The 20729-nt window shown below is 37.1% G+C and overlaps 1 protein-coding gene across 2 annotated transcripts in view; it reads left to right on the top strand.

The window, feature by feature from the left end:
* Positions 1-20729, top strand: part of uxs1 (UDP-glucuronate decarboxylase 1) — a 120970-nt gene that overhangs the window by 31106 nt on the left and 69135 nt on the right. For both annotated transcript variants that reach the window (XM_061971054.2, XM_061971055.2), the window contains exons 2-5: positions 2953-2980; positions 3101-3149; positions 12137-12180; positions 13957-14017. In XM_061971054.2, the coding sequence (XP_061827038.1) occupies positions 2976-2980; positions 3101-3149; positions 12137-12180; positions 13957-14017 (159 nt within the window). In that variant the 5' untranslated portion in view covers positions 2953-2975. The remainder of the gene's footprint in view (positions 1-2952; positions 2981-3100; positions 3150-12136; positions 12181-13956; positions 14018-20729) is intronic.

Here is a 20729-nt window from a genome sequence, read left to right on the forward strand (position 1 = left end):
GACTTATACTCAGGAGCGACTTATGTGTGAAATTATTAACACATTACCGTAAAATATCAAATATTATTTAGCTCATTCACGTAAGAGACTAGACGTATGAGATTTCATCGGATTTAGCGATTAGGAGTGACAGATTGTTTGGTAAACGTATAGCATGTTCTATATGTTATAGTTATTTGAATGACTCTTACCATAATATGTTACGTTAACATACCAGGCACGTTCTCAGTTGGTTATTTATGCGTCATATAACGTACACTTATTCAGCCTGTTGTTCACTATTCTTTATTTATTTTAAATTGTCTTTCAAATGTCTATTCTTGGTGTTGGGTTTTATCAAATAAATTTCCCCCAAAAATGCGACTTATACTCCAGTGAAACTTATATATGTTTTTTTCCTTCTTTATTATGCATTTTCAGCCGGTGCAAATTATACCCCGGAGCGACTTATACTCAGAAAAATGCGGTAGTTATGACGCAATGTGTTCTTAATATTGTGACCTTTAAGATAACTGTTTATAACAGTGCAATTTTACACCATATTAAAGTACAGTATATCCACATTACCAAACAAATATGTTTGACAGTTGTTGCCTGTACAAGGCACCGAGAACCAAAGTTTGCAGTGGCATAAACTACAATCTGTTCCTTTTAGTTTGATCCGTTGGCTTAGCTAAATAAGATAACGACAATACAGAAGCTTTGTTGCACATTACATTTATAATTTATAAAATGCCATTCATAATCCTTTGGGCATACTCCCATAATGACATGTTGCAAAACTGGCTAGAAGTGGTATGCAAGACTTGTAGCTGTTACTATAAGGATGCCTTTTCAGGTTTGATTGCCCCAAAATCATTGCAAAGTTTCTGGTTAGAACTCGAGTTAAATGAAAATGTTTGGCTACTTGTGCTGCACGGATTGCTGGCATTCCCCATAGAAAATGTGTTCCTTCAGCTCTACTTAACAAGTGAGTCCTGTATGCTGTTTTGTTTTTGTATGCTAATTTAATTATGTACTGTGGCTCTTAACTGTTTATCCAATTCAAATGGGCATTATGGACATGCAGAAAATATAGTTCTGCTATCTAACTTTGGTATAAGGCTGTGTAACGTCGTATAATTGTTTCCTGTATTCTAGGCCTATTCAGTTAGCGGTCAGTGGGTCACATGCGGCTTTAGCTATCACACGTGTTAAAATTAAGCTTACTACTGTACAATAAAACTTAAATGAAGTAAAACTTATCAAAGAATTTCCATATTGTACCGAGCAGCCATGATAGCAAAGTGTATTCCACTTTCACAAAAAGTCAAAAAAAGGTTTTATTTCCTGTTCTAGACCTGGTTGGAATTGCACTTTTCCTCTTTGTGCATATAAAGTGATGATTTCACTATCTCGACTATATAGTGCAGACGTGTCAAGCGTACGGCCCAAGGGCCGGATCAGGCCCGCGAACAGGTTTTATCCGGCCCACGAGATGAGTTTGCTAAGTATAACAATTAACCAGAAATTTTTGAATGAAAGAAACAGCTGTTCTAAATGTGTCCACTGGATGGCGAAATGTTGAATGAAGCATGTTCGAAATAGACTCAAACTCAAACTCAAATAGCAATTCTTTGTATCTTTGTAGATGATGCTACATATGTACAAAATAAACCACATGATGTTAGTACATCAGTCGACGAAAATGATCAAACTACATAAATAACATACTGTAATTTGATTTTGATGTATTTTTTTTATCTTGATAGATTGAAAATTAACACCAAAGAGTTGACTGATGAACATTATCACAAAATGTATTCAGAAAGTATAAATAACGACAAATAAAGGTAGAATACTATGAACCGCAACATTTAAGTGTAAAAAAACAACATTATGATTTGTACGATTTCAGAATGTGCTTGTTCTATTTTTAAACAAATAAAACAATCTGAAGTTGTCTTTATTTTTAAGTTATCGTGCTGTGATTTTACCAGTTTTTATCCACTTGGGAGTATATTTTTCTCCATGTGGCCCCTGATCTAATACGAGTTTGACACCCCGATATAGGATAGGATTGTGAAGTGTGTACCATACCACTTTCATAAGGTCACAATTAAGATGTGTGTATCACTCTCCTGCGTCACAAACAAGACAATGTCCACATGAATGCACATATTTTTTTAAATGCACATTTCCCCCACTCCAGTGTTAAGATAATGTCAATCCACACATTAAAACTTGCACCTTTGGGCCACTCAGAAGCCTAAAAAAGCAAACACAACTTGCTTTGTCGCACATTTTCATAGCTCTGTTCATCAATATAGTGGTTAGAGTGCACATTTACAGAAATCATATGAATTATTAAAAATATATATATATATACATATCGCTTGTGCGTTATAATGCGCACACATCAGCATCTGCCGTTGCACAAAATGAAACAACAACTGATGAGTCAATAACCTCATGAATCTCATGAATCAAAATTAAAAAATGAGACATAATTGATCATCTGTCACATAGTTAGCCAATTATGTGAACCACAACTTACTGTTTATTCATGTGAACTTTATAGATAATTATTTTTGTGTTACAGAATGAGGCAAAAAGTCAACAAATATGCTAGAAATTCCTAGGAAATTGTTTCAAATTAAAAATAGAGAAGGATTAAATAACCTGCTTCTTCCTACTCCTTTTCGGACAAGTTTGAATGTAAATCTGTAAATAAGTGATGTACATACTGTAACTGTAACATGTTCGATAAACTAATACCAATATTTTAGAAGAGATTCTAAGTGATAACACCTCTGGTGCTTCAACGTATGCTCCTTCCAAAGAACTTCTTAGGGACGGATCTGAGATTAAACACTCAGATCTGCTCTCCTCTTGATTGAAAAATGTTTTTTTTTCTGTTTAAACAATAAAAAAAGGCTAATAATTTACTTTTTCTCTTGTTCTCTCTTTCAGCTGTCTGGGGAACATATACAAGCATGAGGTACAGATTTTTAATGTATCCCTTTATTTTTTTTAAATATTTCTTCTGCTTTTGATTCTGGCTGCAGCCAATATTCCAGTTCTTCCTAGTATGCTTATCATTGATTAATCCTTATCGTAGATCCATACAAGAACACAAAGAGGTGAAGATTGAGCAGAGGATCAATGAAGTAAGTTGTATAACTCAGCATTTTTTGTAATTTTTTACCAATATCGGCATTATGGTATTAACAAAAAAATCCAGTGAATACTTAAAATGCACTTGCTTCCTGTTTCTAATCTCTGGCTCGGCCAAGTGTTTAACAGAGATGTAAAGAACAATATACCTTTTCGTTCTGCCATCTTTCTTCTGGGCATCCTACTCATGTTTTTAAAGACGGATATCCCTCAGCTAAGTTCTGGTAGCCTGGCTAACTGACTTCTTGCAGTATTTCCTTCATGTATGTGTTTTGGGGCTCTGTGTGTATTTTTTTAACTTGTAGCATTTCCCTGTTGCATGTGTTTTATGGTGTTTGTGGGTTTTTGGTGTGTTTGGAGTCTTTGGACGTTGCTGTGCGTTTGTTGCCCCTTTCGGTCACTGTACAGGAAAATGGCAGGCATTGTTGCCAGATAGTAAATGAGACATTATCGAATCAGAAACCTAAATTTATCATATTTTGATGATAACTTTATACATAGGGTGATTCTATTGTAAAAATACGATAGTTATCGTACGTATGGGAATGCTGCTGGAAGGCACAAACTGCTTCAAGTCAGTGTACCAGATGTTAAGGGCTGTCATGTAACATCATTGACTAATTAGCTCTACCTGCTGGTGTTTTGACATTTGACAAAGACTACTGGCAGATTTGGGGTAATTCCAAGGCAAAACTTTGAGTTGAACAATTGCTTGAAACATTTGGCCATGATGACGATGTATTCCAGGATTTCCCCTTAAGGTAACCAATCGTGGCACACCGCCACTGCATAATTAAAGCCGCCACTCCTTAAAAATAAGGTTTTTCTTACGTGAGAACATAATAAAGTAAGATAATGTATTGTAGCCTCCGGAAGAAGTCAAAAGTCTGATGCTATTTTTAATTATTTTGATTGGTATTTTTAACTTTTATTGCCAATCTTATGCTAACAACTGGCCCAATTCCAACAGGTATTCCCTCCCCGTGCACACACTTCCTTGTGCTTTTCCAGACACACAACAAAACTTCCTAATTTTCCGCCAATCCCCTTTTAAAGTACGGACGGGTGTGTTCACGATCATTGTAGCAATGAACATCAAATCAAAACCACACAACCAAAATACATTAACACTATCAGGTCGTTACAGGATGCATGGATATTATGAATGATGAATATATGTAAAAGTTTACTGTCAGGAAGTGACGTGGTTTGTGTAACATTTAATTTGGTCTGTTATTCTTAAGTATGGAAATGAATTTGTCATGCAGTAAATATTATTTAAATATTATTGGACCAAATTAATATTTTAAAGTAGTACATTTGTTATTAGGGATGTAATGGTATCAAAATCTCACGGGACGATTTTATCACGGTATTAAGGCCACGGTATGATATTATTGGGGTATATGTCCAAAAAAAAAAGCCTTAAAAATGCCATTATGTGTCAAATTAAGTCCCAGGATTGTTTAGGATAAACACACTTAAGGCTGGAATATACTCGCAGACAATTCTGGGAGATGTAGATGATTTTCAGACATGGCCAGTGCTAAAGTGCCAGAAAAAAATTACACGCAAATGTTTTGTCTGATACTGTTATGCGTTACGGCATTATTGTGAAGACTTGGAAACCACAATACGGTTACACCTAGGGGTGTGGGAAAAAATCGATTCGAATTTGAATCGCGATTCTCACGTTGTGCGATTCAGAATCGATTCTCATTTTTTTTAAATCGATTTTTTATTTATTTATTTATTATTTGTTTTATTTTATTTTTTATTAATCAATCCAACAAAACAATACACAGCAATACCATAACAATGCAATCCAATTCCAAAACCAAACCCGACCCAGCAACACTCAGAACTGCAATAAACAGAGCAATTGAGAGGACACACAAACACGGCACAGAACAAACCAAAAGTAGTGAAACAAAAATGAATATTATCAACAACAGTATCAATATTAGTTACAATTTCAACATAGCAGTGATTAAAAATCATTCATTGACATTATCATTAGACATTTATAAAAAACAAAACAAAAAAAAGAACAATAGTGTCACAGTGGCTTACACTTGCATCGCATCTCATACAACACACTGTGTCCAATATTTTCACAAAGATAAAATTAGTCATATTTTTGGTTCATTTAATAGTTAAAACAAATTTACATTATTGCAATCAGTTGATAAAACATTATCCTTTACAATTATAAAAGCTTTTTACAAAAATCTACTACTCTGCTTGCATGTCAGCAGACTGGGGTGGATCCTGCTGAAATCCTATGTATTGAATGAATAGAGAATCGTTTTGAATCGGGAAAAAAATCGTTTTTGAATCGAGAATCGTGTTGAATTGAAAAAAAAAAAAGATTTTGAATCCAATCTTGACCCCAACAAACGATATTGAATCGAATCGTGGGGCACCCAAAGATTCACAGCCCTCGTTACACCCTTATTTGTTATATTCTGTTACTTATTTTATTTACACTGTCCTGCACTTTAGTTTCTACCTGTTGTTTCCGTACATCCGAATAGGAAACAGACAAGGATTGAAAAGAAAAGATGAGCGTTAGGTAGGGCTAAGGTCCGTTTGAAAAAGTAATAAAAACTGCCTTATTGTTAAGGTGACTTTTCCTGTTATATCAACAATTTATTCGGTCTCTGCAGCATTTATTTTTATTATCTCTTCTCACTTCATGTAGAGAATCAACAGCGACACAGAAAGATGGTGCAATGGTTCCTTCCATTGCTCTCCACTTTCTGTTTTGCTAGATTACCTTTTTTCATGCGACCAACCATACTTCATTCTTTACAGTTTCTTCCAACCCCCTCAAAAAATATATGTATATTGAACGTTTTATCGAACTGATTTTAAATTGAAATCAATTGCGTGTCTATCGCGATATTTATTGATATTGTTTTATCTGCCCTTTTTGATTTACAGCAAAATGAGCAAATCAGCAATCGTGAAATATACGTTTCATTACCGGTATGTTGTTCAGAGTTGAATTAAACATTTTTTCGAAATCTGTGGTCCGCAAGTGCTCCCTAGAGGGTTTCCAAAAAAATATCTGTTTCTCAGCTGTGGTCCGTATAGGCCGCAGTGATACACAGTTGTAATACGCTTTCACACCACTTGTGGCAGTAATGACAATCTCAAGAGAGTATGGCCAACCAAACAAAACTCGCCATTTTTGCTACCAAGAACGTGTGTGGCTTTGCACGGAGGATTGTATTTGCTGTTGGCTGTTGTTTTGACGTTAGTTTTTCAGACAAAATAAGCTGAAATAATACTTACTCTAGCTCATAAAGTTACAATAAAACATGCTTTTATTTCGTCAAAGTATAATTTTGCGGCTGTGTTTGATGCACGTTGCTACTTCATTCATGCAGTGTTTAGTAACCATCCATCCATCCATTTTCTACCGCTTATTCCCTTTGGGGTCGCGGGGGGCGCTGGAGCCTATCTCAGCTACAATCGGGCGGAAGGCGGGGTACACCCTGGACAAGTCGCCACCTCATCGCAGGGCCAACACAGATAGACAGACAACATTCACACTCACATCCACACACTAGGGCCAATTTAGTGTTGCCAATCAACTTATCCCCAGGTGCATGTCTTTGGAGGTGGGAGGAAGCCGGAGTACCCGGAGGGAACCCACGCAGTCACGGGGAGAACATGCAAACTCCACACAGAAAGATCCCGAGCCCGGGATTGAACCCAAGACTACTCAGGACCTTCGTATTGTGAGGCAGATGCACTAACCCCTCTTCCACCGTGCAGCAGGCATTATAACAGGCAGGCTCCCGACAGCGCAATAAATGAACAAAAACACACAGAACGACCAAAAAAAAAACGTATTACCCTCATTTGCCAAAATCTTCATTAGTTTTGGACTTTGACTATTTGTATTTCTGTTCGACTTTCTCGTCTGCTTTTATACCTGATAGCATTGTCTTATTTTTTTTCTGAGATTCAAGCATAATCTGTTTTTGTTAAACCAAGTTTTTAATTAGTTAATTTCTTCAGTAATTATTTGTATTAGCTTCTGTGTGTTCTCTCCTGAAAAAACTTACACTATTACTTTCATTTTGCCAAAATCTTCATTAGTGTTGGAACAACAATCACAGAGAAATTGTGACTTTTGTGTGAAGTATGTCATCTGTGGTGGCTGCCTCCAATATATTTGTTGTCTTCTTTCCGGGTTGCAGGGAAAGCAATGTAAAAACGTTCCACAATTCACGTGGGTGGGGCACCTCGATGTTGCACAACGGGGCTTTTTTACACGTCAGAAAACGATTGGGAAGCGCCGCAGACACATAGCATCAGCCAAAGTAGTAGCAGTCATGGTGCCCTGTAGTCACATGAGTGCTTTTTGACCAATCATTGAGGAGATCGCCTGAAACCGAGTTGGGCATACTCTCTTTATACACGACTCTGTCTCAAACAATCAGAAGTCTGAAGTTAAAGTCAAAAAGAGATTTTTTTAAGTGCAAAAATTATGACTAAAGTGGGGAAGATGCATTTAAATTTTATTGACAGTTTATGTACGTACAAAACATATTATTTAGTTAGAATTTATTCATTTTAGCACTGCGTACATGAATTTTTAAGCAGTTTTTATGAGTCCCTTTAGTATTTATTTTTAGGTTTTATTTTTTAGGTGTATTCTGTTCAAGTTTAAGTAAGTTAGATATATTTATTGAATATGATTAAAATCAAGAGCAGGATTTCTAATTCCGTGTTTATATTTGACTGGCCCCCGTGTAGTTTCCACTGTAGTGGACCCCGAAGTCTAAAAGGTTAAGAACCCCTGCTCTAAGTGACATTTCCTTTGTAATATCTAACGTCTTTATATTTTTTGTTATTAGAGACTTGTTTGGAGAGTAGCTACTAAAAGACCAGCAGCCGCAACTGATGGCGACAGAGCATCAACATTCCATTTGACCAAGAAATGGTTTAGCCTAATAGAAAATGCAGAAATGTGTGAATACATTAAAAACGATAAAGCGTGTTCCTGCTTAACCGACAGTGCCTCAAAAAAGAGGTGCATCTCATCGTTTTTGAGATCTCCTCATCTTGAACTTTTGAGTCAGTTACGATCCCATGGATACATGAAATGTTACGAAAATGTAATTAGTGCACACAGTGCTCTCTTTAATATTCTGTCCCAACAAACTTCTTACAAAATATCATTGGTTTTCTCTTTTATTAGCCACGCATGCTGCGTTGACATTTGATATGTTGCCTGTTTATATGTGTACCGGAATCTTCCCAACGCATTTTAATCACTTTTTACCGGCTTATCGCATGTTGCAGGTGCTCTTGGGTTGTTTTTTTTCAGTTTGTTATCACGGTGACCTTATGGTTTAAAGCACCGCTTCTAAATGTGCCATCGTAATAAAGCCGCTCGTCTTCCAGGGAGTAGCCCCTTTTGCTTTGAGGCCATTTGTCAGTTGTTAAAGGAAATTACAATTGTAAAGACGTGGTCTCGATAAGAGTGGTCGAAGGGTTTGATTGACATATACTCGCTACAGGAAGAATGATGATAAGAAACTTGACGGTGATGTGACCATTTCAAAATTAATAAAATAAATGTACAGCTATACATCAAACAGAAACATAATAATTAAGCAAGAAATATGATTATAAGGTTAAAACATAAAATTTGCTACCTAATCGGAGTCTTCTTAGCAGCACTGGGCGGTGAGAGTAAGGAAGAGAAAGCGGTCAACTTTTTTTGACATTTAAAACACTTCCCTGTGGTCTACGTAACATAACATAACGGTGGTTCTTTGGCCAAAATTTTGCATAGATCATGTTTTATAGACTGTTTCCAAGCTGCTTTCTGACTGTCTCTTCTGGATACGCCGTTTTGTGGGCGGTCTTATTTACCTGCTTCCACTTCGACTGCATCTTCTTTCTGTCATTTTTGCTGTCGTTTTTAGCGCTTCCATAGCGAGTCTACTGACAGATACAAAATTCAGACTATACGCTACTTTAGATTAGAAATGGCAACAGCAGAGGATGCATGTGCATCTTTAAGCCAGTCTGCTCCACAACAAGAGGATAGAGAAACTTCAGGGTACAATGGCAGACGTGCACAAAGCACTTTGGGTAAATTTATACCATATATGGATAATCTGCTGATGTCACAGGTCTAAAAAAGGGCACAGGACAGTGCAAATTCCAAACGGCTTGTTTAGAGGAAATATCTCCGCATTGCATCCACGGATTGATTTCAAATTTTCGGGACTTATGCAGATCCCAGATATGCAACAGTTGGTAAGAAAAGTCCCTACATTGTGGACTGTTCGAGCTGTAAAATCTTTATTTCTACTCTAGGAGCAGGTAAAATTATTACACACACTGGCCAGACTTGCTTTTTGTTACGTAAAATCTGGAATAGCCTTCTTGAAGATGTGTGACAGGCCTCATCATTGGCAATTTTCAAATCCAGGCTGAAAACACTTAATTAATTATGCATATGACAACTGAAAGTATTTTATCTAAACTCTTTGTTTATAATTTGAATTATTATAGTTTTATGATGATTTTAGGTATTTAATTTGAAATGTTTATTTTTATGATTATTTAATTTTAAATTTTGCCTTCTTGTAATTTTCTGTAAAGCACTGTGAATTGCCTTGTGTATGAATTGTGCTCTATAAATAAACTTGCCTTGCCTTGTCTTGCCAAAAAAAAGCGCAATCCATTTAGCGTGTCCATCCTGAAAAATTTGCAGAATAAATGCTGATCATGGGAATGCCCACAATACTGGAAAGGAGAAAATGCAAAAAGAATCATTTACTGTAGCACATGCAGTGTGATTCATCAATGCTGAAATTGTTCTGTATCTGCTGTTTTGAGTCTATGCAGTATTTAAAGTGTCTAGAAAAGACGTGCACACTACTCGCAGTTGCGCAGAAATAGCTGTAAAAAAGGCGACAATTGTACTTCAGCGCCGTCCCATGTATGCAGGTCAACATACACTGAACAAAAATATAAACGCAACACTTTTGATTTTGCTCCCATTTTTCATGAGTTGAACTCGGTTTTGAAGTTGTTTTAGAGGGTTTGAAGACGACAACAGTGACTCCCAATACCCGCAACTTTCAAGCGTTTTTTATCATCTTTAAAATCGTAAAATAATGATTGTGAACGATAGGCAAAATTCCCCAAAAAGTGCAGTTTCCCTTTGAGGACAACAAATGCAAGTGTATTTTATTGTTGGCATTTTGAAAGCACAGAGACACCGTGACAAGATCCTAAAGCCCATTGTTGTGCCATTCACCCGAGACCATCACCTCATGTTGCAGCATGACAATGAACAGCCCCATGTTGCAAGGATCTGTACATAATTCCTGGAATCTGAAAACATCCCAGTTCTTGCGTGGCCAGCATACTTACCGGACATGTCACCGATTGAGCATGTTTGGGATGCTGTGGATTGGCGTATACGACAGCGTGTTCAAGTTCCTGCTAATATCTAGCAACTTAGCTCAGCCATTGAAGAGGAGTGGACCAACATTCCCCAGGACACAATCAACAACCTGATCAACTCAAAGGAGATGTTTTGTACTGCGTGAGGCAAATGGTGGTCACACCAAATACTGACTTTTTTTTCTGACACCCCCCCCCCCCCGCAGACTCCCAATAAAGCAAAACTACACATTTTAGGCTGACCTTTTATTGTGGGCAGCCTAAGGCACACCTGTGCAATAATCATGGTGTTTAATCAGCATCTTGATATGCCACACCTGTGAGGTGCGATTGATTATCTTGGCAAAGAAGAAAAGCTCACTAACACAGATTTAGATTTGTGAACAATATTTAAGAGGAATAGGCATGTTATGTATATACAGTATATAGTAATAAGTTTTAGATCTTTGAGTTCAACTCATGAAAATTGAGAGCAAAAACACGTGTTGTGTTTATATTTTTGTTCAGTAAATATGGACTGTCAAAAATAAAAAATATTAGACATATCTATTCAGCAATATCATTTTATATATTTTTTTGCAGATGTTTGACTTAAATGGTTGATTAAAAAATAATATTTGAGGCACAGTCATAGGGCAGTTTGTTGGTTAAATTTACAATGTTCATGAACGCACCTTGCTGTGTGTGTGGCAGACAGTGTTGGCATCACTCTAGCAAAGAGAAGTGTGCGAGTTCATATAGGGTCTTGGAACTCAGGAGTGCCGTTGGCGTTTTAAGGTTGGTAATAAAGTTTAAAAAGTGCGCCAGACTCTGTTGGGACGCTAAAATATAATTTGCTGCCTCTGCCAAGAGCTCCTCTCACTCATCCAGCACAAAACTATTGCCAGGCATGCTTCCCAGAAAAGTTTTAGATCCTGAGACAAAGTTTGTATACTAATTGAAAAGTTTGTTGTTTGGGGGTGGGTTGTAAATTGAGGTTTCACTGTTCTTAGCTCGCTTCCCTTCCACAGAGGAATGAGGGTCTGATGATACGACTGATAGGATGATAGTCAAATTGTCGACTATTCAAAGACACCTCTATTAAATACAGCCAATACCTCTAATAAATACAGTGCATCCAGAAAGTATTCACAGTGCTTCACTTGATTCACATTTTGTTATGCGATAACCTTTTTCCAAAATAAAGTAAATTATTATTTTTTTCTCGTCAAAATTCTACACAACACAATGGCAAAATGAAAAAAAAAATAGGTGAAATGTTTGCAAATGTATACAAAAAAATGAGAAACCAAGGACATCGCATGTACATACAGTATTTTAGCTATTGTGAATACTGTCCAAATGCACTGCAGGTTGGGTGATGCAAAAGCTCTAAATGTGTTCGAAAAGTGCTTGAATTTGATATTTTAAAAGGTGTATGAACTAAAATATGCAGGACAAACTATTTGATTAAACAGATGACCAAGAACATTTAACTGAATACCATCCCTTGTTTTTACATGTAGTCATTTTTTGTGTTCTGTCGTCATTCAAGGCTGTGGCTCCACTCCGTGAGAAGATACGTGATCTGGAACAAAGGTCTGTGTGCTCTTTCTTTGTTTTCTCAAAGCATGTTCACATTCAGTGACAAAATAAGTATTTAATAACCTGTTGAATTTACAAACATATGAACAGTCAGGATTTTTATAGTAGTTTTATTGTTACAGAGCGACACAGAATGGAAACAAAATTAAAAAAACAAATAAAGTTCATTTGTTTTTGATTGTATGTAGGATCTGCAGGTAGCAGGGTGGCGTGCGAGAGAAGCGAATCCTTACAAACTTACCCTAAGCCACCAAAGCCAATGGAGGATATTTTATATCAATGCATTGTACAGGTGGTCGTTGATTTATAATGTTCAAAATAACGATGTCTTGCGGTTACAAACGTACACTCGTAAATGATTTAAAAACATTGTTTTGGTCCATTAACAATGATTAGTTTGAGACTTGCTTATTGCACATGCAGCGGAAGTATACAAACTCAAAACACTTGCGTTTTAAATCAATGTCTTTCTTTTAAATTAATTGAAAAAATTCAATTGATGCTTGACTCCCCGCAAAAGAGCACAATTTTAAACACGTAACATGCCTTTTAGAAAGATGAACAAACTTTTAGATAAGAAATATTGCATGTAAACAATACAATAGAATGTAGTTCCCACAACTACAGTAGTTTTATGAAGTAATGTGATAATATATAGTGTTTACCTTGGTGAGTAGACATATTCGATATCTCCTTCCTGCTACTTCTCCATCAAACACATTATCAGCAACTTTTCCATATTTTCATGGATAAATGCCCACCATTTAGATATTATTTTAAGATCCTTGGCCAGTGTTTATGTATATTTATGGATGTTTTTTATTTGCACTATAGTCCCTGATTGACAAACAAATTTTCTGGCGTTTTAATTCACTGATTATTACCGGGTATTAAATTCTCAGCATTGTCCTTCACACTCCCCTTTTTCCACCTAATGTTAGCAAGTAAGACCAGATGCTTTGGTCAGATCTTACAGGGTTCACTGTGACATTTGCTGTGCTGACTAATGGCGGCTGCTCGCAACTTAAAACATATTAATTACAGAGAGACAACGCTTATCTTAAAACATTCTTAAGTTGGGGCAATTTTAAGTTGAGGTACCACTGTACTGCACATTTGTATGTTCTGTGTACAGTGGGAGTGGTGCAGGAATTAGTTTAGGTAAATGTTCTGACTAACACTAAAATTGGACTGCATCACTGTCTAGGACCCACAAACCTCAATGACCACTTCATATTAACCTTCACTAAACTCCCAGTGAGGTGTTAAAAGAGCTTTGTGTGGAATATCAACAGTTCATTGAAGCCCAAATGTTATTTTTATTGTAGCTGCTAATATTGCTTTCAATATTTGTCATCATGTAAAGTCAATTGGACATCTTCAGTGCTGAAGTCCACACAGGTACATTTCATTTTTATGGGTTTTAGAGCAATTCAGATGTAGCAAAGATGAGAAAGCTAATACTGTGGCGGCATTGAAGCACTCTTTGGAAGTTTGAAATCAAATCGAAATGCAGCCACAGCTTCAGACTCTAAACATCCTTGGTATCACTCGCATTTGTTAAAAAAAAACCCATGAGCTTTAATGTGATGGATTTTTCAAGATGCCATATTGTTTCAGCGCCTTAGGCAGATTCAGTCATGTCGGTGCATTATAACAGAGACAAGCCTTAGTAACACGCAAATATTGATTGTGATCTTTTTGTTTGGATGTCCCTTTTGTGTACTTTTACCCCCTCCTGATGTTCATTCTTTATCATCTCTCTTCCAGTTTCTCTGAAAAATACCCACCTGTGAAATTTCTGTCCGAGAAGGATCGAAAGAGGATTTTGGTATGAAGCACAAACACAAGGAAATAATGTGCAATCACACTCGCTGCCAGGTTCCAGCTGACTTTTTGCTTTTGTGGTATTTTGTAGGTATCCCACTGTTTGCTTTGGATTAGAGGTTAAACAAAATCAGAAGGACAAACTTTGTTGTTTAGGCGGCATGGTTCAGATGGTAGAGTAGTCATCCGGAAACTTGAGGGTTCCTGATGGTACGAATCCACCTTCTGCCATTCTAGTTACTGGCGATGTGTCCAGGACACTTCACCCATGGAGGACTACAGATGGAAATGTGCAACTATGCTATAATCTTGCTCATTTAAAGTCCGTACAGCATATTATTCATTATTATGTACTGTCCAATATGATAAAAATATACATATATAGATGGCTTATGACATGGGTGTCCAAAGTCTGGCCTGGGGACCACCTTTTGGAAGTCTCCTTACTCATTTTTGCACTAAACCTGCACCACCATTTAGGTAACCATCCGAGGTTGAGGTTAAGGAGCATGTGCAGTCTAATTGAATTGCGTGATTAATCTGTGTATGAACATGATCAATGCTATATATTTTGTGATTAGTCATATGATTTATATATATATATTAGGGCTGTCAAACTCTTACAATATTTAATCGGGATTAATCACATTTTGTCCATTGGTAACTCAAAATTATCACGATTAATCGCAGAAAAGTATTATTTTTCATCGTTAATGAGTGTACTCTAGACAGATGATTTTTAAAGTTTTTAATACCATGACTAGACAATTAATTTGCTTAGATGAACGAAAAGGATATAAAACATTTTTAAAGAGAATAAAACAAATACTTGCAGTGCGTTGGTGTCTTGCCAAATTTTCTATTTTGTACGAATACAGAATTTGTACTCCTTTAGAAGCACTTGCATTTAGAAGAGAAGAGCTACACTTCCATGTTTAGATAGCAGTTTCATGCATTAATAACACAAAACGTGGATTGACCCGATCGTGCTTTGATTGTCAAAGATGCTAGGTTATATTTTTTCTACATGATTAAATGTTTCTAATACTCTGTACTTTACATTTTGTACAGGTTAGTAGTAGTAGCAGTTTATTTTGGACATGCTAAAAACAAAGCAAAATAAAGGAAAAAAGTACACAGGAAATCATCGGGAAAACATTACAATAAGGTACAAAAATGAAAACATATTTCACAATGCAAACATGCCAAACACAAAAAATGAAAACAATGCATAATGGTTAGGTTTTTTTCATATCCAAAAAGGAGTGGGAAGAAGTGAATCTTATTTACTCCCACCCTTTATTTGATAAATCAAATAACTACTTTTCTTGTCATCATTATTATTATATACAATGAAAAATTTACAGGTCTGAGTAAAATATATTATCAATAATCTTTTACTCACTTTACACCTGTTTTGCTTTATATGTAATACTGTTTGTAGTTCCACAATATCTTTAAATTTCAATCGTTTTAAATGTAAGCAAAATCTATCACTATATCCTGCCCTATGAACAGTGTTGGGTTAGTTACTGAAAAACAGTAACTAGTTACAGTTACTAGTTACTTTATTTCAAAAGTAACTCAGTTACTAACTCAGTTACTTACACCAAAAAGTAATGCGTTACTGTGAAAAGTAACTATTTAGTTACTTCTTCTACTTTTTTTTTTTTAAAGCTCCCATTAATGCCCTTTTAGCCTTCATTTTAGTACTGTTATTGCACTGGAGAATAATACAATCTGTTGATCAACTTGACATACATTTGCATCACTGAACTCTGCTAAGCAATGTGCTCTACATACAACACACAAAGACAAAGATATGTTTCAAAGGGCCAATTTATTTCAGGCCAGAACAAATTGACAAAACTATTTTAAATAGCTGCAACATAACATAAATAAGTAACAAACAGCATAATAACACTAACACTAACACTAACCACGTTAAACCCAGATTCCGAACTAATAAAGGTCTTAACTCATTCTCTTTCTATGCCACTTCAATATGGAATGCACTCCCAACAGGTGTAAAAGAAAGGGCATCTCTATCCTCCTTCAAAACCGCACTAAAAGAACACCTCCAGGCAACTACAACCCTAAACTAACACCCTCCCTTCCACATAATACCTCTTCGGATTGTAAATAATCAAATGTAGACACTTTTTATTATACTTTCTGATCTCTCTCTCTGTGTCCACTACTTGCTGTACATATCCTACCAAGTCAGTCCTACACTGTTTCAATGTCCATTTCTCTGATGATGCAATTGTTGATGACTGAAGTGTTGATACCAACCAAACCTAACCCCCCCCCCCTCCATATCCCACACCCCGGATTGTAAATAATATAAATAATTCAATGTATATACCCTGATGATTATCTTGTGTGATGACTGTATTATGATGTTAGTATATATTTGATAGTGTATATCTGTATCTGGACCCCGACTTAAACAAGTTAAAAAACTTATTTGGGTGTTACCATTTAGTGGTCAATTGTACGGAATATGTACTGTACTGTGCAATCTACTAATAAAAGTTTCAATCAATCAATCAATCAATCAATCAATCAATCAACAACATAGCTGTAAAGCTGGCTTCACCTAAGGAAGGCACACGTGACATACACAGAGCCTAACCAGGCAGATTTGAATTGTTGTTTTGGGCAGTAGATGGGATCTTTGATCCAAGACACAACTTACATTTAACTAAAATGTTCTTTTCTTTGTGCTCGACAAAAGAAAAGAAGTGAGAATATCTCATACTTGCCAACCCTCCCGAATTTCATTGCCTCTCCCTGGGACAACCATTCTCCAAATTTCTGCCGATTTTCAGCCGGACTTAAGGCACGCCCCCTCCCGGTCTGTGCGGATCTGAGTGGGGACAGCCTGTCGTCACGTCCGCTTGGCCAACAAAAAAGTAACTACAGAACACTATACCGTATAATTGTATAGTGTTCTGTGGTTACTTTTTTGTTGGCCAACGGTTGTATTGCGCACCCCCCTCCCCTCCCCTCCCCTCCCCTCCCCTTCCCACACTCAGACACACAGTCACACGCACACACAGAGAGCGCAGAGGAAGAATCAGAAGCACGTCTCTGCTTCGCTGGAATAAAATACACTCAGATCCTCAGTTTCTAGCCGATACTACATAAAAAATAACGTAAAATAACGCAGTAACGCATCATGTAGTAACGGTAACTGAGTTATTGAATATAAAAAAATAACGCGTTAGATTACTAGTTACCGCCGAAACTAACGGCGTTACAGTAACGCGTTACTTTGTAACGCGTTAGTCCCAACACTGCCTATGAATGACACTTTTTGCTTTCTTGTGCAGAGTGATGAGTGGATATAGTGTGCTTATGTAATTATTGTCCCAAACTTCTGCACAGCAGTGCAAGTTAATGACATTTATATCTCTGCATGACAATGTTTTAACCTTATCTACCTACTTATTAATAAAATGTAATATTCAGCCTGTTAAACATTCTGCAATTGCGGCCGATCATTCAGAACAGGTTATAAAAGAATATACCATAGCTAGGGTAATATTGTGTAGTGATATGTACCGTAATTACTCGCCGTGGCCTGCAGTATTAAACCTCTTCTGTGGTAGAGAAGAAAAAGACAAATTTGTTCAAAGGGTCGTTCTCCTTCATATTGCCGCTGCCATTACAATACACTAAATTTCAATCCGCCAGAAAACATGTATTTAGGTAGAAATATCACAAAATAACAGAATAGCGTGATCAGATGGGAAGCGTAGCGGTTTTATTGTGAAGCCGCCAACCGGACGTGTGTGATTGATATGAGAAAAGACTTGCATGTTTTGACGAAAATCTCCGATAAAAGTGACTTTAGAATTCCTATCTATCCTCTTTGTTTTTGCTGAGCTTGTATGCCATCTTAAAGCAGAGTAACAATCTAAATGTTCTGTTTTCAATGCACTTAACTGTAATCCAAACACGGAATGAAGCTTCTCCTCACTCCATGCAGCAATGCACGCTCAGCATTCGCGCCAATGATGTCGTCTCCCGGCGATTGAACGTCTTGTCTTGTCATGTCCGGAGAATGACTAGCCATGGCTTTGGATCTGAGATTTCCATCAGGTGCCCCATTTCTTTGTGCAGTTCCGCTAGCTATTTTCGAGCCTGTGGCTCAACAGTAACTGGACGCCACTACACATTTCCCCAAGCTACGAAACAGGCCAAGAGTCAAAAACATTAATCGCGCGTTAAAACAATTATCGTCGTTCACGTGTCAACTATAAATTCCTTTATCGCGTTAACTTTGACAGCCCAAATATATATATATATTTATATATATATACAGTATATATATATATATATATATGTATATATACAGGTAAAAGCCAGTAAATTAGAATATTTTGAAAAACTTGATTTATTTCAGTAATTGCATTCAAAAGGTGTAACTTGTACATTATATTTATTCATTGCACACAGACTGATGCATTCAAATGTTTATTTCATTTAATTTTGATGATTTGAAGTGGCAACAAATGAAAATCCAAAATTCCGTGTGTCACAAAATTAGAATATTACTTAAGGCTAATACAAAAAAGGGATTTTTAGAAATGTTGGCCAACTGAAAAGTATGAAAATGAAAAATATGAGCATGTACAATACTCAATACTTGGTTGGAGCTCCTTTTGCCTCAATTACTGCGTTAATGCGGCGTGGCATGGAGTCGATGAGTTTCTGGCACTGCTCAGGTGTTATGAGAGCCCAGGTTGCTCTGATAGTGGCCTTCAACTCTTCTGCGTTTTTGGGTCTGGCATTCTGCATCTTCCTTTTCACAATACCCCACAGATTTTCTATGGGGCTAAGGTCAGGGGAGTTGGCGGGCCAATTTAGAACAGAAATACCATGGTCCGTAAACCAGGCACGGGTAGATTTTGCGCTGTGTGCAGGCGCCAAGTCCTGTTGGAACTTGAAATCTCCATCTCCATAGAGCAGGTCAGCAGCAGGAAGCATGAAGTGCTCTAAAACTTGCTGGTAGACGACTGCGTTGACCCTGGATCTCAGGAAACAGAGTGGACCGACACCAGCAGATGACATGGCACCCCAAACCATCACTGATGGTGGAAACTTTACACTAGACTTCAGGCAACTTGGATCCTGTGCCTCTCCTGTCTTCCTCCAGACTCTGGGACCTCGATTTCCAAAGGAAATGCAAAATTTGCTTTCGTCAGAAAACATGACTTTGGACCACTCAGCAGCAGTCCAGCTGGTGTCGGTCCACTCTGTTTCATGAGATCCAGGATAAACGCAGCCGTCTACCAGCAAGTTTTAGAGCACTTCATGCTTCCTGCTGCTGACCTGCTCTATGGAGATGGAGATTTCAAGTTCCAACAGGACTTGGCGCCTGCACACAGTGCAAAATCTACCCGTGCCTGGTTTACGGACCATGGTATTTCTGTTCTAAATTGGCCCGCCAACTCCCCTGACCTTAGCCCCATAGAAAATCTGTGGGGTATTGTGAAAAGGAAGATGCAGAATGCCAGACCCAAAAACGCAGAAGAGTTGAAGGCCACTATCAGAGCAACCTGGGCTCTCATAACACCTGAGCAGTGCCAGAAACTCATCGACTCCATGCCACGCCGCATTAACGCAGTAATTGAGGCAAAAGGAGCTCCAACCAAGTATTGAGTATTGTACATGCTCATATTTTTCATTTTCATACTTTTCAGTTGGCCAACATTTCTAAAAATCCCTTTTTTGTATTAGCCTTAAGTAATATTCTAATTTTGTGACACACGGAATTTTGGATTTTCATTTGTTGCCACTTCAAATCATCAAAATTAAATGAAATAAACATTTGAATGCATCAGTCTGTGTGCAATGAATAAATATAATGTACAAGTTACACCTTTTGAATGCAATTACTGAAATAAATCAAGTTTTTCAAAATATTCTAATTTACTGGCTTTTACCTGTATATGTGTACCGGGTACATGTAGTCGTGCTCATAAGTTTACATACCCTGGTAGAAGTTATGAATTCTTGGCCATTCTTCAGAGAATATGAATGATAACACTAAAACCTTCTTCCACTCCTGCTTAATGGTTGTGTGAAGCTATTTATTGGCAAACAACTGTGTTTACGGTACTCTTTTTAAATCAAAATGACAAAAAGTACTCAAATGACCCTGGTTAAAAGTTTACATACCCCAGTGACTGAACCTTGGTATAATACATACAATGTATTAGCTTGCATTGGATGAGGATGTGTCTAGCACAAATAGAAGACTTATGAACTGTAAGTTATTTAACATTTCTGTCCAGGTCTCCTCAGATAGGGTCACTCCTAAATCCTCCCAAACTGACTTAATTAAATTTAGGGACTCAGGACGTAAAAGAAAAAATTGTTATAAATAAGTGTAACTGATCCTTTTTAAGTTGGATGCAGTGTCAGAAACACATCTAACTAAAACTGTGTCAGTCAGCCAATCTGAAAACCTATGGAAAATTTTACGAACAATACTGCGGATCTGTAGCTATTTAAAAAAGTGTTAATTAGGGAGTGAACATTTATCACAAAGTTGCTGGAAAGAGGCAATAGCCACTATCAGAGCCCAGGTTGCTCTGATAGTGGCCTTCAACTCTTCTGCGTTTTTGGGTCTGGCATTCTGCATCTTCCTTTTCACAATACCCCACAGATTTTCTGTGGGGCTAAGGTCAGGGGAGTTGGCG

The sequence above is a fragment of the Nerophis lumbriciformis genome, linkage group LG13 (assembly GCF_033978685.3).
Source record: "Nerophis lumbriciformis linkage group LG13, RoL_Nlum_v2.1, whole genome shotgun sequence".
NCBI lineage: Eukaryota > Metazoa > Chordata > Actinopteri > Syngnathiformes > Syngnathidae > Nerophis > Nerophis lumbriciformis.